Source organism: Panthera tigris, chromosome F3 (assembly GCF_018350195.1).
Source record: "Panthera tigris isolate Pti1 chromosome F3, P.tigris_Pti1_mat1.1, whole genome shotgun sequence".
Classification (NCBI taxonomy): domain Eukaryota; kingdom Metazoa; phylum Chordata; class Mammalia; order Carnivora; family Felidae; genus Panthera; species Panthera tigris.
Window position 1 is genome coordinate 1978141 of NC_056678.1, and position 17355 is coordinate 1995495.

At 44.6% G+C, this 17355-nt stretch overlaps 1 protein-coding gene across 1 annotated transcript in view; it reads left to right on the forward strand.

Annotated features, from left to right (window-relative positions):
• The window catches only part of DNAH14 (dynein axonemal heavy chain 14), a 404678-nt gene that overhangs the window by 178640 nt on the left and 208683 nt on the right, over window positions 1-17355 (forward strand). Inside the window, 5 exon segments of the mRNA XM_042976694.1 lie at window positions 279-620; window positions 3332-3701; window positions 5462-5649; window positions 8585-8830; window positions 15558-15679. Coding sequence (XP_042832628.1) covers window positions 279-620; window positions 3332-3701; window positions 5462-5649; window positions 8585-8830; window positions 15558-15679 — 1268 coding nt within the window.

Consider the following 17355-nt stretch of genomic DNA (forward strand, 5'->3'; position numbering starts at 1 on the left):
TTTCTTAGGGACAAAATTATTCACGATATTACTTCCTTTGTATCTTCGCGTTCATTTTATATGCAGGTACCTTCACGTTCCCTCTATTAACAATAGAGACGATTTGAGCGTGTTCATGCTCCAGTGTTTAAACACTATCTAGAATAATGTCTGGACGATGTCTTCATTTTCTTGTGAAATTATAATTCTGTAAGGTAGTGACAGATGCTAAGAGTAATCAGTCTTCTAAAACAGTGAACAATCCTCCTGTAATGACAATTGATGTGTTAATGATCCAGGTTGTGGAGACCTCACTGAGGAAGATGGAGTGCGATCCCACTGAAATTGAAGAATTTGTGGAACATTTTGCTTTTTTGGAGGGGATTTCCTCAAAGTTGTCTGTGTTAGAGAAAGAACACTCCATCGTTGCCCAGCTGCATTCTGTTGTAAGGTATTACCAGGTCCAGATTTCAGGAGAGCAAATTGCCATCTATAAAATTCTTCTTGTCAAGTTTGGGCAACTAAAAACCTCCATGAAGTTAAGGGAGATGAATAAAGACGCCGCTGTTGCTAAATTCAGAGACAATCTGGAAGCTCACATCACGGGTCTGCGAGTTGACGTCAGCAACTTGAAGACCAAGGTCAGTGTGTGTTTTTCATCAAAAAGCAGCTGGTTCTTAGTTTCCCTTAGGCCTAATAAGCATAGCGGCACTTGCTGCCTACAGAATCTTAGGTAAATAGTTTAATCCAAGTATTCCTCACCTAGACTCCGCAGACAGCACGTTGGTGACTTGTGAACCTTAATGGGAGGAAAAATTGCATGTCTGTTTTCACGAACCTGTAACTGACGTTTAGCATCGTCTTCGGTGATGAACGCATGCAGACCACGAACAACAGCACAGTGGTGACTTTTTCCGTAGGATTCATCGTTCTGCCACAGGAGGCCCCTGGCCCAAAGAGCTAGACCCGTGAAGTCTCTCTGGGCCTTATTCCAGGCCGGCGGTAACGAGTGCTACAACTTGAGTCACTTCAGAGGAGCAAAGTGTACGATAAACACCCTCCCCGAGTGTCAGAGATGCTGTGTGCCGAGTGCTTTACGCCTGTACCTGCCTGCAAATAACAGTGAGATTTAAGGAGGTCTAGTAGCTTGCTGAAGGTCACACAGCAAGTCAGAGCCAGGCTCCAGAGACCGTGCTTGTGTGCACCTCTCTGGCCTCAGCACCACCCCAAGTTGTGAGTCCCATACTGACTGTGCCTCGGGCACAGTGTCATTCAGTGAGATTATGCCTGTTCAGTTTCTCCACCGACACGGGCGATCTGTACTGTTTCACACAGACACAGGAAGGTGAAACACGTTCCTCATGAAGGTGCTTGGTGCACACATCCCACCTGCGGTCTTTCAGATATGACTGAGGGGCTCTTGGGGGCTCAGGTGGGCGACCGACTTTAACTTCGGCTCAGGTCCTGATCTCCGGGCTCGTGAGTTGGAGCCCCGCATCGGGCTCTGGGCTGACAGTGTGGAGCCTGCTTGCGATTCTCTCTCTCCTTCTCTGTCCCTTCCCCTGTGCACTTATTTTAAATAAACAGTACTCGAAAGTTACAGGCCCTTACACAAGTGTCCGGTTTACACAATTCACATTTGTTAAAGTGTGCAAGGTGGGACACCCGACTGAGACCGGGGCCTGTGTTGCAGGTCGTCTGCACCAGTGAGCAGAGCTGAGCTGAGCAGGTACCGACCTGTCTCCACCAGACACCCGGGGTGGGGCCTCCTTACCGCCTTCTGACTTGACCTGTAACGTTTCACACGATTTATGTGCCCGAGGGCTGAGGTCCTTCTGTGAAGATCTCAGTTGGAAAAGGCAGCAGACGGGGCTGCAGAGACCGACCGCCTGTGGGCCAGGAAGACCCTTTCTCCAGCTGCCTCTCCCGGAGGTTCCTCGTTGACAAACACAGACGAATGTTCACAAATGGAAAAGTATGGGAGACGCCTAAGGAAAACTTTACTATATACGCATGACACGGGCATCCCTCTTAGTACATATTAAGCTCTATCCATTATCACCAATACCGTTTAGTAGTTTTATACAGCGTATTACGTTATGATTGTTCTCAACGTTTACTGGGTGACCACACTGCATATGACACAACGTCACACACAATTCCATTCTACATTTTCTGTACAAGGTTCCATGAGGTGTTCAGAAATAAGTGGATGAAACTGTCCATCTTGAGAAGCTGATAATTTAAGAAGTAATAAATCAGGGAAGACCTTTACTTCTATCTTTGTTTGGAGGTCAGTGCTGCAAATGCCCACAATTTCATGTGCGGTAGTCAAACCCAAATACAAGGCAGCGTGTGACAAGCGCCCTGAAAATAGTACAAAGTTACAGAGTTACGGGGTGCCTGGCCATCTCAGTTGGGTCGTGAGTTCAGGCCCCGCATTGGGTGTAGAGATTACTTAAAAAAAATAAAATCTTTTTAAATTTTGTGTAATGTGTATTTTTTTTTTCAACGTTTTTTTTTTTTTTTTTTTTTTTGGGACAGAGAGAGACAGAGCATGAACGGGGGAGGGGCAGAGAGAGAGGGAGACACAGAATCGGAAACAGGCTCCAGGCTCCGAGCCATCAGCCCAGAGCCTGACGCGGGGCTCGAACTCACGGACCGCGAGATCGTGACCTGGCTGAAGTCGGACGCTTAACCGACTGCGCCACCCAGGCGCCCCTGTAATGTGTATTTTTGAGAGAGAGCGGAGAGGGACAGAGAGAGGGGGGGACACAGAATGCGAAGCAGGCTCTAAGCTCTGAGCTGTCAGCGCAGAGCCCAATGAGGGGCTCAAACTCACAAACTGTGAGATCATGACCTGAGCCGAAGTTGGATCCCCAACTGACTGAGCCACCCGGGTGCCCCTAAAAAAATAACATCTTAAAACAAAAAATTGTACAAATTTAAATAGAATCAGAAAAAGGAAACGACTTCAGGAGCCAGCCATACCCTGAAACTGCCACTTACCATTTGATGATGGGACAATTATTGATAACTAGAACTTCCCTGAAAAATTACGAAAAATATTAACCCCTCTCAGGATTGTTGTCCGGATTTAGTAAGTAAGGTAATGTGTTACTTAAAGTTCCACAGTGCCTGAGAGAGGGAAGGAACACGACAAATTATTGCTATGATGGTAATAATAATTAAAAGTCCTTCTGATAGACACAAACAATTATAAATTAAGGGCAGTCCTTGCAGATGATGACTGTTTATTAAAACTTAGGTCACATGCTAACCTGCTGTCAGTAAAACACGTTGGGGTCCTGAACGTTATGATCTCTTAGAATGTCTTCCTGCCGTGTTTCAGATCAGAACTCCCGTTCTGCTCTGTGCCGAGACCGGTGTGGCCAGCGCCATGGAGATGATGCGGACGCTCACGGAGGAAGCCGCGGGTCTGGCTCACAAAGCTAGAACCTACTCCAGCTTCCAGCACTGCTTTGACGACGCCGAGTCCCACATGCACTCCCTGAACATGGAGGACGTCGCGCAGATCGTCCGTGCGGAGATCGCGGACATCGAGTGTGACCTGACCTTGAGGAAGACACTGTGGGCTGCACAGGAGGAATGGAGAACGCTCCTTAGGGAGTGGAGGAACAGACCTCTCCACAGTGTCGACACAGAATCCATGCAGAGAAACGTTTCAAGATGGATGCATGTGATCTCCGTGCTAGAGAAAGGTAACGGCATCTATTTCAAGCTTTCCCACCTAGAATTACACACACCGCATGGCCTCTGGGTCAGGAAGATCACTGTTCTCGACCTTAACCGCTTTGCCTATTCCCAACGCCTGGCCATTAGTGGCTGGAGAGGCAGCACAGGAGCGTAGGGGCCGGAATCGTTTCCTGAAGAAGAGAAAGATTGAAATTTGGTGGGAAAAAAATTTTTTTGAGTAATAACAATTTTGTGTATTCTTTAGAAGCCATTTCCCTAGGCCAGACCGCAGACGCTTCACCACGATCGCGGCTTTGATGACAGAGGCCCACCCGTACGCGGAGGGTTCACCCAGATGCTCACTGTTTTCGCCCACGGCTTCCCTTGGCCAGTGGGAGAAATAGCTAAAAAGTCCCTTTGAGAGGTTTCCCTTCTGCAAATCCTCAAATTTGAAATCTTGCCGACACTGATGTTCCTGTTCCAGCGATTCTGTGAGACCTGTCCTCTCCGCAAGGCGAGTGTCTCACCCGCCTGGCAAGGGAGCACCTTCGCTCTTGATGCTCCTCCCTTACCCTCAGGACGCTGCAGACTGCAACCTCCTCGCCAGAAAAATCCTTGACCTTGCTCGGGTTTGAATTCTACGAGAAATAATAACAACATCACGAAACATTTAGAAAAGAGGAAAGCCGGGGACAGATCATCCGTAGTGTCACTGCTGGGACGTGACGCTCATTCTGCGAATCCTCTCCCGGCGCCTTGTCCCTTCTCTGCCCCAGCGAACGGTGTGTGAAGTAGCAGATAGACACTGCTTCTCTTATCCACAGTTTCCCAGAAAAATCTTGCTCTTTTCCAAAATGTAGCCTTAGAGAAGCCAAAGCTATTCTCTTTTCCTTTACGCCTCTAGAAACATTTTATCATTCAGCATGGCTTTATAAAAGAAGCCCCATCTGGACAGATTGGATATTCAAGCATATAGGTGTAGTTTTTGGGTTTTCTGAGTCCCCGTCTTTGGCTAGGCCTCTGTCTCCTGTCTTTTTCTTTTAGGAGGTTTGAATCTTCAGCGGCAGAGGTTTTGAGTCCCGTCTGGCAAGGTTTGCCAGGGCCAGAGGACAGACTGGCCCTGGTCTGTGGCAGAACTTTGACCTACGTGCCTATGTTGCAGAGTTAAATATGTTCTTTATGAAATGCTAGTGAGGGACCCCCGCCCTTTGATGGTCCTCCTTACTGAGCAGAATGTAAAAGCCCCAAACCTGTAACAGTCTTTTGAATGTGTATATGTGTACTAGTCCGTATATCTAGTCAGTAAAAATCTGGGAAACTTTATGTTAGCTGGCGTCAAATTTGCCAAGAAAACTTGGCTTTGCTGGTCTCGGGTTTTAATCATCAGTTCTGATAACTGTTCCTCTTTGTTTTTTCTTTTAATTTTGTTTTAATGTTTATTCATTCTTGAGAGAGACAGAGCATGACTGGGGGAGGGGCAGAGAGAGAGGGAGACACGGAATCTGAAGCGGGCTCCAGGCTCCGAGCTGTCAGCACTAGAGCCCGACGCGGGGCTCGAACTCGCGAACTGTGAGATCGTGACCAGAGCCGAAGTTGATGCTTAACCGACTGAGCCACCCAGGCCGCCCCTCTTGCTCTTTGTTTTAATCCACAGTTGATTCCTCTGGGAGGGTGATGTTAATAAAACTCACTATTTTAGTACAGCCTAATAACTGCAAAACTAGAATTATGTTAAATAGCAAACTTGTTTTCTGGTTTAAAAAGTATGATTGGTTGTTATTTGCAGGTTTACCTAAAAACGACCTGGTGACCCATCTTAAGCAATCAGTGACAGAATTTAAACAAGGGCTGCCTACTATCATAGCTCTGGGAAACCCCTGTCTGAAGCCAAGGCACTGGGATGCTCTCCAGATTATTGGAAAGTCAGTTTCTCTTGATAAGAACTGCACAGTAGAGAATCTTCTAGCTCTCAAGGTAAACAAAAATTATTTGAAAACAAAAATAGGTTGAAATACCAGAGGGGCCAATTTTTTAAGCAAGTGAGTAAATCTGCAAGGAATAGGAATTAGAAAAGGGAGACGTTGGTCGACCGTCCGTGCAAATGGGAGTGAGGCTGGCAGGGGACAGGTGGTCAGAAACTACGTGTAGCTGCAGGTACGGGGTACGCCGTGCTGTTGCACCGTGATCCCGGTGATTCGAGAGCAGCGGCAGTGGTTTGCCTGTGTGACAAATGAGATTAGCGTTTTATTTTTTAGCAGGGCTACTTCTCACAGAGAGCACACCTTCTAGGAACAGAAACATCAAGCTGCTTGCTGTATTCCGTTTCACGTAAAATGAAGAGCATGTTGGGATGGCTCTGCCGGTAACTTGATATGATACTTCAAATACACAATTAGGAGCTATTTGCTTTGCCATCTAGGGTTTGTTCTAAAATTAGAATCCATGATTTATATGGTTACAATTTTTTCTATTTTCATAACTAGTTTACAGTAAGCTTCATTTTTCTTCCAGGCTTCGTGATTAACAGTGTCTGTTGTTATTTAAAATAGTATTTTATAATTTTCTACTAAATGATCTGTTGAAATGAGGAAATGGGGGGGGGATAGTTTAAGGAATTTAAAAAGAAGAATTTTAAAAGACACCTTTAGGTGATCTTTAAAATTAGATTACCGCATCTGTCTTGCCCTGACCTTGGTTTTCCCCCTGAACTCACATATCCGCTTCCCTATTTAGTAGGTGCACTTACGGGTCTCAGAGACCTCCCAGGTAGCGTTCTCCGTCTCCCAGACCCCACTCTTCCTTCCCTTCCCCATCTCAGCACATGGCGCCTCCATTGTTTTCCACTTGCTTAGCCTGAAAGTGATGAACTAACCTTTCAGTCTTCTTTTGCTCTCTCCATCCTCATCCCGTCTAAATCTCTTACCCTGTCCTGGGTCATCATCAGGCCTCCTAACTGATCTGTGTGCCAGCGGTGAATTCAGCAAAATGTCTAGATAATTTGAGAACATATATGTCAACGTCATCAGCCAGGTGTATCCAAAACAGCATTCCAGAAACATAGCACGACTGCAATGACATTTTCCTTTACAAAGTCTTGGGCTATGGGAGTCATCATCCCTGGGCAAGTCACGTAAAGGGTGACATTTGGCAGTCTAGCAGCAAGCACTAAAAGTGAGGGCAGACGGGCCTCGAGGGGATCAGCTGGTGGGCTGGTGGCTCCAGAACCTGAAAGGGTTCCAGCGTGCTATCCCTGTATTTCTAATGTGAATAGATAGTTTAAAAAGGGATTCTCATGCAGTTTTCGAAGGATCCAAATTAAGACAGTTAATGCAGCATCTGAACAAAAGTGAACAAGGTCTTCAGCCTCTGCAACGCTGTCGGCGGGAGTCAGAGGAATCCTCTCTTCCCGAGGTTGATCATTGCAGTGGTCAGAGGGGAGAGCAGGCCATCAGCTGCTCATCTTAACTGAACTCCAAGAGTTCCTGGAAGATTTGGATCATCCTGTTTCTGTTCACCAACTTACGTAGTAGAGCGTGGGTACCTAGATGGACAGGATTGGGCCTAGGGACCCAGCCTTCATTTCCTACAGGATGCGTATCACGTGGTTGACCCAGAGACGGACGGCGGTCATGCTGCAAGACTGCTCAGGACAGCCCGTGACAGGAGCCCACTTGTGGTCCTACCAGGTGGATAAATGATGACGTTATATGACAGCAGTTTCTGTCCAACATGTTATGTAGTCTCTGAAAAACCTGTGACGTGTCACAACGTAAATTCAGAGGAAGAGCTCGATCGTTTCCATAAAACGAACACAGTCACTTCGTGGTTGATCTTTTTCACTCTAGAAACCGTGTGCTTTATCACAGAGGCAGATAATCAACGATAGGCCTAAGACTCATCTGAAGCCTCCTAGGTATTACCAAGTAACTTGGGAGATCCGACCATTGGTCAGTCACGTCCCAGACTCAGACCATAAGGCGTTGAAAGGGCTATACGTACACTTCGTTGAGATTTTGCCCTACACGTTCTCAGTGTTTGGAGTGGATTATTAGCAATTTCAGAACGTCAGTGTGACGCGCAAGGTTCTTTGTTCAGCACAGAAGCTTGATGGTCCTATGGTTGCCTATCTGCCTTTGGCTGAATAATCTGCATCCAGAGGCACGCGTCCTTCTCAAACTGTCTGTTTAGGCCATAAGCATTCAGCTGATTTCATCACCGTGATGCCCGTCTCTGGTAGGTGATGAACACTGGTCGTGTTTTACCAAAACACAGGTTCGGGCATCACTCTTCAACCCCATGGAGATGACATGTGGGACCAGCGGGAGATCCTTTAAATGATAAGAGCAGTTAGCCCGTGAGTTAATTCTCCGATGTGGAAGTGCAAAGCTCTCCCAGTATCTCCGTGGCAGTGATTGTGAGATCTTGTATCAGGACCTTGTCTGTGGGGACTGGAAAGAAGGCCTACGCGTATGCTCCATCCACCAATGTATGTTCGAGCCACTTATCCTCATGGAGATAAGGAAGGGAAGGGAAGCCAGGGAAAGCTGGGTCTTTCGGATTACGTTCTCTCAGATCGTCGTATCACGAGAGTTACTGTCAGAAGTAAGAGTGTGTCGCGGAGGGGTCAGGCCGTCGGCGTTAGTGCAGAGAAGGGAGAGCTGAAGGGGGTAGGGCCATCTGCACGGGTACCGAAGGTGGTGTCCACTGACCTTCTCGCGGGCTGCAATTAGAGGAAGTACACGATGACTAGAAACTTCACTGAGAGCTCAGAGTGGGAAATGGGAGATGGTTAGGAAGGGCCTTGTCCCGAGGGTCAGGCCGGGAGGGGCACGCTCACGGAAGTCCCGCATCGTAAGCGCATCAGGAATCCTTCATCCGCTGAATATTAAAGAGTAATGTTTCATTTCAGATGTTTCAGCACCAAAACGAAATAAACGAAATCTCAATCTCCGCCACTAAGGAGGCTATTCTTGAGAAAACGCTGTTTAAGATTATTGATCTGTGGAACACGACCCCGTTACACCTGGTTGTGCATCACTCCGAGACGTACTCCGTCCTGATCATTTCGTCCATAGACGACATACTCACTCAGCTGGAAGAGTCTCAGATCACACTGGCAACAGTTAAAGGGTCTTCCTCTCTCGGGCCCTTTAAGGTAAATATTACGGCAAAGGGAAAATACTGTCATTGTTTATAGTTTTATTTGTCACTTTAGTTTTGCGCATTTCACAACCTTTTGAATTGTGTAAATCATGTATATACCCATACAGAAATGAGATTATTTAGTATTTTGAATACTAGAAATAACTTCTTTGGGAAACATTAACTGTTCATGAAGAGTTGTCATAAACTTCAGTTTGGGCAAATAAAATGAGTTTAAATCATACAAAAATAGGACCCCGTAAGCCAGGACTTACCGGCAGTGCCACTGCTACTGGAAACATCCGTGGTTCTGGCGGGGCCCCCGCCAGTTCCGCTGCCTGCAGACTCTGCTTGCTGATGCAGTCGCTTCATTTCTGTTTCCTGTGCGGTTGCTCTTAAGATGAGTCCTGTGTGTCCACACCTGTGTGTGTCCCTGCAGCTTGCTAGAACGCATCATGGTTAGGAATTGAAACCTCGGGTCAGCTCAGGTTCAGTGGTCCTGATAGTCCCTCTCTGCACAGCCCCACATCCGCTAACGTGGCCAAGAATCACTTAAAGAATTAAGGAAACTCAACAAGGCATGTAATAATGTGAACGTCCTTAATAGTAAAGCTACCATAATTGATTATAGGTAGTGTGACAGAGAGAAATGTGTACCCATCAAATGGAGTTCATATTATTTGCAAACACACTAGCATTTAGGGAAGATGTCAGTTAATTGAACCTTAGAGGGGAAAAAAAAACTCAATAAATTGCAAAAAAGGGATAAACCATATAAACCATATTCTCCAACCACAGACATTAAAATAAAAAATGAACAACAGAGAAACAACAAAAAATAGACAACAACAGCAGCAAAACTATCACAAAAAACGAATTTAAAAGCATCCATAAGAATATATAGGAAATGTACTAAGATATTTTAAAATTAGAAAAAGCAGAAAGAATTCTAAATCAAACCTTGTCACAATTGGCTTAGAGCCCCGTGAAAAGGAGTATTTAGAGCACCCGGTGCTTTCATTAAAAAGTAAAATGAAGGGGTGCCTGGGTGGCTCAGTTGGTTAGGCATCCAGCTTCAGCTCAGGTCGTGATCTCACGGTCTGTGAGTTCGAGCCCCGTGTTGGGCTCTTTGCTGACAGCTCAGAGCCTGGACCCTGCTTCGGATTCTATTCTGTGTCTCCCTCTCTCTCTGCCCTTCCCCTACTCACACTCTGCCTCTCTCTCTCTCTCTCAAAAATAAATGAACATAATAATTAAAAATAAATAAATAAAAGTAAAATGAACGTAGTGAATGATACATGGGGCGTACTCAAGCTGAACAACAGCACGCCTGTGTGCACACACACCCGCACGCACACACATGCACACACACCTGCACGTGCACATACATGTACACCAGCGTGCACGCACATGCGTGCACACTGACTTCCGCTTCCAGGTGAGGGACCAGATTCACCTTCCGCCTGAAGTACCCGCAGCAGAACAGAAGAAAAGAGACGGACCGTGCTTCCAGGGTGCGACATCAGGCATCGAACGACAGGACCCCGCAGAGAGGGGAGACAAACGAGAAGAGCCGAGGCGGCCCCCACCTGAGCTTGCAGGCCTTGCGTGGGGGGGAGCAGGGTGACCCGGCCAGAGCCTGGAAAGAGGAGGTGCTGCTGAAAGTTGGCCGGAGCCTGCGGGCGGCGGGACCAGGGGGGCACAGCTCCAGGGGTCCGTGGAAGTACTGATGCTGGCACGTGAACTCCAGGAAACTCCTGGGCGCCCAGGAAATGACCACGTGTCAGGGTGAGGGGACCACTCACACTGGGCCGGGAGCAGTGCCCGTGTCCACCGGCCGCATTCCGTGAGTGGTCAATGGAGCGCTTGAAGGGCACAGCAGTTAGCCTCGTGTTAAACGCTGCTCTGACACGCCTTGACAGCAAAACCCATGAGGATGAAACCGGTTCTAAGCAATTTAACAGCACTCGGAACAAAGCTCAGGAATGTTCATAGGAAAATATTTATAGGAGTATTTACAGGAAAAGTACCCAGTACCCACATGATAAAATCACTGTGTCTCGAATCCAACCAAAAATTATCAGACATTTTAAAAAGTAAGAAAATAGGATTCATAATGAAAAACATTTACTGATGGAAATGGATCCTGAACCGATGCAGCAGTCTGAATTGGAGACGAGGACGGTGAAACAAGTAGATTGTGGAAGACCACGTACCCCAGATACAAACGTGGAGACCAAAGTCACACTTGTGCAGATAAAAACTGTAATACCTTAGGTGACATACACACCCTGGGTGGGGGAGGGAGGGAATTGACTGCAGGTCAGAAGGTGAAATGCACACTGGGGGGGATTGACCGCAGATCAGACTTTACAGGAAAGAAGATGAGTGACTTCAAAGTTTTAAAAAGAAGAACAAAGTAGACGATCAACACTACCTGATATTAAGACTTCTTGTAAAGCTAATCAGAACAGTTCTTTGTATTGGCATAAAGATAGACAAATGGAACAGAATAGGGATTACAAGAGCACCGGGGTGGTGGGGGGGGGGGCTCAGTCGGTTAAGAATCCAACACTTGATTTCAGCCCAGGTCATGATCTCACGGTTTGTGGGTTCAAGACCCACTCAGGCTCTGCACTGCCAGTGCGGAGCCCGCTTGGGATTCTCTTCCTCCCTCTCTCTTTCTGCCTGTCTCAGTCTCTCTCCCTCTCTCCCTGTCCATCCTCTGCTTGCACTCTGTGTCACTATCAAATAAACCTAAAAAAAAGAATAGAGATTACAAAAAAATTATGCGTGCATACACACACACAGGCACCTGATTTTCAACAAAAGTGTAAAGACATTTCCAGAAAGAAGTCTTTTTAGAAATGGTGCTGACAAAGCCAACGGTTATATGCAAAACAAATTTTTAACATCCCCTCAAGCCATATCTTGTAAGCACATGTAAACTTTAACTCAGAAGCAGATCATAAACCTAAAAGATCGGAAGAAATTTTTGAAACCTTGAGAAGAAAACAAAATTTTTGTGACCTCAGGCTAGGCACTTTTCTTCAGCGTGACACCCAAAGACTGATCAATAGAAGGAAAAATCTATCAACTGGATTTCATCAAAATTAAAAATTTGTGCTCCTCAAAAGACACTGTTAGGGCAAAAATATATATAAGCCAGGACTGGAATGAAATATTTGCAAAGCCTATGTTTGGTAAAGGACTTCTTTCAAGAATATATAAAGAACTCTCAAAAAAAAAAAAAAAACAGAAATGGGCAAAAGATTTAAGTGGAATCTTCACCAAAGAAAATATTTGGAGGGAAAATAAACGTGAAAAGATGTTAACTTCACTACTCATTGGGGAAAAGTTGGATTCCCAGTGAGGCACCACTGCACGTCTTATGGAATGACTAAAACAAAAAAGACCGATCACCCCAAGTGTTGGTGGGAACTCTCGTACACTGCCACGTAACAGGTAAAATGTTATAATCACTTGAAAGGTTTCTTTAAAACTTAAAAAATAGACCCACCACGTGATGCAGTCATTCCACTCCTAGGTATTTACCCAAAAGGAAGGAAGTTTTGTGTCCATACAAAGACTTACACCTGAATATTCATGGCAGCTTTATTTGTATTAGTGAAAAACAGACGCAACCTGGGTGGACGCTTGGTGGATGATACACACATTGTCGTATATCTATACCATGGAATACTACTCAGCAGTGAAAAAGAAATGCAGTACTGATCTATGCAACAACATGAGCAAATCTCAAAATAATTATGCTGAGTGAAAGAAGTCAGACCAGAAAGAGTACCTATCATATGGTTTCATTTATATAAAATTCTAGAAAACATAAACTAGGGTGTCGTTTCAGAAAGTCAATCTGAGCTTGTTTAGGGATGGGAATAGGCAGGTGTAGGGGAAGGAATCACAGCAGGGCACAGGAAACCTTTCCAAGGTCAGGGTATGTTCCTTATCGTGAGGTGACTGCTTCACAGTTAGAAACACGTGTCACCGCTGCAACTTCTTACTCAACATGTCTCCGGAGGCAAGGGAGACAAAAGCAAAAGTGAACTCCTGGGACCTCGTCAAAATAAAATCTTCTGCACGGCGAAAGAAACAACCAGCAAAACTAAAAGGCAATTGACAGAATGGGGGAAGATATTTGCAAATGACATATCAGATAAAGGGTTAGTGCCCAAAATCTATAAAGTACTTACCAAACTCAACCCCCCAAAATCAAATAATCCAGTGAAGAAATGGGCAAAAGACATGAATAGACACTTCTCCAAAGAAGACATCCAGATGGCCAACCGACACATGAAAAAATGCACAACAGCACTCATCATCAGAGAAATACAAATCAAAACCACAATGAAGTACCACCTCACACCTGTCAGAATGGCTAACATGAACAACTCAGGCAACAACAGATGTTGGTGAGGATGCGGAGAAAGAGGATCTCTTCTGCATTGGTGGGAACGCAAGCTGGTGCAGCCACTCTGGAAAACAGTATGGAGGTTCCTCACGAAACTAAAAAGAGAACTACCCTACGACCCAGCAATTGCACTACTAGGCATTTATCCAAGGGATACAGGTGTGCTGTTTCGAAGGGACACATGCACCCCCATGTTTATAGCAGCACTGTCAACGATAGCCAAAGTGTGGAAAGAGCCCAAATGGCCATCGATGGATGAATGAATAAAGATGTGGTATATATATATATATACACAATGGAGTATTACTCGGCAGTCAAAAAGAATGAAATCTTGCCATTTGCAACTACGTGGATGGAACTGGAGGGTATTATGCTAAGCGAAATTAAAGAAAGACAAAAATCATATGGCTTCCTTTATATGAGGATTTTAAGGGACAAAACAGGTGAATGTAAGGGAAGGGAAACAAAAATAATATAAAAACAGGGAGGGGGACAAAGCGGAAGAGACTCATAAATATGGAGAACAAACTGAGCGTTATGGGAGGGGTTGGGGGAGGGGTGATGGGCTAAATGGGGGAGTGACACTAAGGAATCTACTCCTGAAATCGTTGCACGATATGCTAACTAACTTGGATATAAATTTAAAAAAATAAAAAAGAAAATTAAAAAAAAAGAATGATTTAGATATACGCACAGGTACGTATATTAACATATTTAAATGTAACTATAATATCAAAAATGCAATTGTAGAATAATGCATATAGTACGATTCAATATTTGTTTTAAAAAAATCTAAAGTTATCTACCTTTTGTCTACATTTGTTTGAGTGTAGAGGAAAGCACCAAATGATTCATAGCAAACTACTAATAATGGTTACCTCAGCAATGTGTGAAAGAGAAGATTATAAGCTTTTTCTTAATATACCTTAGTACTATTTCCATCATATGAAGATGATGTGCTACTTTTACAATTTTTAAAAATATAATAAACTAAAGAAAAATGGGAGGAAATATCAGGAGCTGTCTCTGGGTGTTAGGATTTTGAAATGTTTTAAATTATGTTTTCTTTCTTTTTGTGTCTCAGTTTTGCAATGACCGTAAATGAATTAAATGAATTTAGTTTTAAATAAATTTTAAAAATCAGAAGTCAACTATAAAAGAACTTTGAAATGTAAACAAGAAGCCATTGTACTCAGTGGAGCTTCACTCGCCAACCTGACTGTAATGTTTGCTCACGGTAACATTTAAAATGTGAAACTCATCAGATGCTTTCCATCAGAAGAATGCAGAGTGTTTCTAGTCTGTGAAAGTTTTGATATTTAAAAAAAACACACGTCAAAACATTAAATTGTGTGATTTAAAAATGCACCATTTACTGAAGTCAGTTATACCTTAATAAAGCTATTGAGATATAAAATGGATTTAGAAGGAAACATGGAGATACACAGCAAAAGTAAATGACTTATGCGTGGGTCCGTCTTACGAGTCCACGTTAGGGGGTGGGCCGGTCTCCTGGTTTGTAAGCGTTTTAGTACTAATTGGTTTTTAACCATTTTTCTCTTACTTTAATAAATATACTAGCTGGAGAAAGATGTGATATCCACAAAATGCTTACTATATTTTTTTTTAATTTTTTTTTAACGTTTATTTATTTTTGAGACAGAGAGAGACAGAGCATGAATGGGGGAGGGTCAGAGAGAGGGAGACACAGAATCCGAAACAGGCTCCAGGCTCTGAGCTGTCGGCACAGAGCCCGACGCGGGGCTCGAACTCACGGACCGCGAGATCATGACCTGAGCCGAAGTCGGACGCTTAACCAACTGAGCCACCCAGGTGCCCCATAATGCTTACTATATTTAATTAAAAGAATGCGGGGTGCCAGGTGGCTCCGTCGGTTAAGCCCCCGACTCTTGATTTCGGCTCGGGTCATGATCTCACGGTTTGTGAGTTTGAGCCCCGTGTCGGGCTCTGCACTGACAGCTCAGAGCCTGCTTGGGATTCTCACTTTCTCCCTCTCTCTCTGCCCCTCCTCTGCTCACGCGCTCCCTCTGTTTCTCTCGAAGTAAATAAATAAACGTTAAAAAAAATTTTTTTTAATAAAAAAAGAACTGTGAGTACTGATGTAAAGCCTCTCTAAAAGACACTGTTAGGTAAAAAAGCCAAAAAAACAAAACACAAAAAAGTTAGAAAGCAATGTGTATAATATGAGTGCATTTATGTAACATGAATGTAATATGTGCTATTTATGGTTACATAAATGCAGGCATATTATACACCTTGTTTTGTGACCATGCATGTGTTTATCTTACAGGATCTTGTGGAAAAGTGGGATCAGAACTTGTCTCTCTTCTCTTCTACTCTTGAGGAATCGATGAATTGTCAAAGAAATTGGCTTTATCTGGAACCAATCTTTCATTCTGTGGAAATACAAAGGTAAAAAAAAAAAAGCTATATAGAGGTTAAAAAAACATATGGTGGGTATTTATTGCCTGTAATCCCTGAGAAGTCATTTGTTCAATGAACATTCTAAAATAATCTGCCACGGGCACAGGAGTAAATTGTGCTGAATTATTATTTTTTTCTTTCATGAAAGTTTGAAAGCATCAGCTCTTTTAAAAAGTCCTGTTTCTCAATTTTAGACATAAAACTGTTAAGGATTGGGTAAGAAATGTCAGGTCATTGTAATCGCTAAACCACAATACCATGTGTCTACTTAGTTCTAGAACATTAGTGTGGTGTTGATATGAGCAATACACATGTTTTTAATAGTCTACATACATGAATGGTAGTTTGTTTCTTTGGACCACGTGAAAGAATGGAGGTCCTAGACAGTTGGGGGAAATTCTCCCTTTTCTTTTTATTCACGGCATTCAGATTGCTTGGTCTCTCTTTAAAGTCACTGGTCTTGAGTGTGCGTAACTTGTGACATCTGTGACATTTACATCTGAAATAAGTAGGCATCACAGAGCGCGTGTTTGTAAGGTGTTAGAGCAGATGAAGGGAGACCTTGGATATCAGGTTAAGTATTGCGAAGTTTATTTTAGGGGCAGAGGGAGCTTCAAGCGGCTCACGAAAGAAAACTGTGTAGGTTTGAGTACTGCGTTGCAGAGAACAATTATCCATTTTTGTAATACGTGTATATTTCTTGTCGGAGGACGGCTTTCTAAAGGGCTTGGGTCAAGCTCTAGTTATTGTGTAGTTCTCACGGGAAACCACATACCTGGGGAATGTGTCCTTTGTGGTTACAACTTAGCGCCTTAAATTCAAACTTCAGTAGTCCTCTTTACTAAAGACTTCTTAACCGATGGAGAGATACGACTTCTGGTTCAGAGTGTCACCATGTCGTTCTTCCCAGGCTATTCCCAGGGAGCTATTTGCTCCCTTTACATGAAAAGGGAGCATGTAATTAAGGGGTGCTGAAGACTCCTGCACCCCAGTGCGAAAGGAAAGGAAACACACGTCTGCCATGGCCCTGCCTTTGAGAAGTGGAGAAGGATGGTGGGCCCTGATTCCGGGGGGAGTGTGAAAGAGAGGAAGGGGAAGGGAGGTTCATTAGCAGGGAGAATTCCTTACAGAGACCGTGTGAGGGACAAGGATGCAGTCCATTCCCCTCTCTCCAAACTCCCCGTGAGGTCCCCCCAGAGCCTCCTGTTGCAGTCGGGAGGGTGCCCGACAGAGGGGAGGGTGAAGGCCCCTCCTTGATAGGATTTTTGCTGAGCTGAAGAAGTTTCTAGGCCCATCGCCCCAAATGGGGAATGGGATAGTGGTGGGGGGCTCGTGGGAGAGCTTGACAGGTATTGCCCTGGGGTTGGGGGCATCGGAAATGAGGACCTGAGTCTTCTCTGGACAGAAGCACGAGAGCACCTAGCTGCTGTGGGCCACCGGTTCTCAACCGCAGGCGATGTTGCCCTCTCGGGGACATTTGGAGAAGCTAGTGCCAAAAATAGCTGCTTGGAGAAGCAGCTCTCTAAGATCCCATTTCCTCTAGAATTGCAGTAGCCTTTGTTTTCCTACATCCTAGGACACAAATCACTTTTACTCACGTTACGTAGAACTGTGTTTATCTGTCTCGGAACTCGCACCAAGTATAATCCCGTTAAATGACGGAT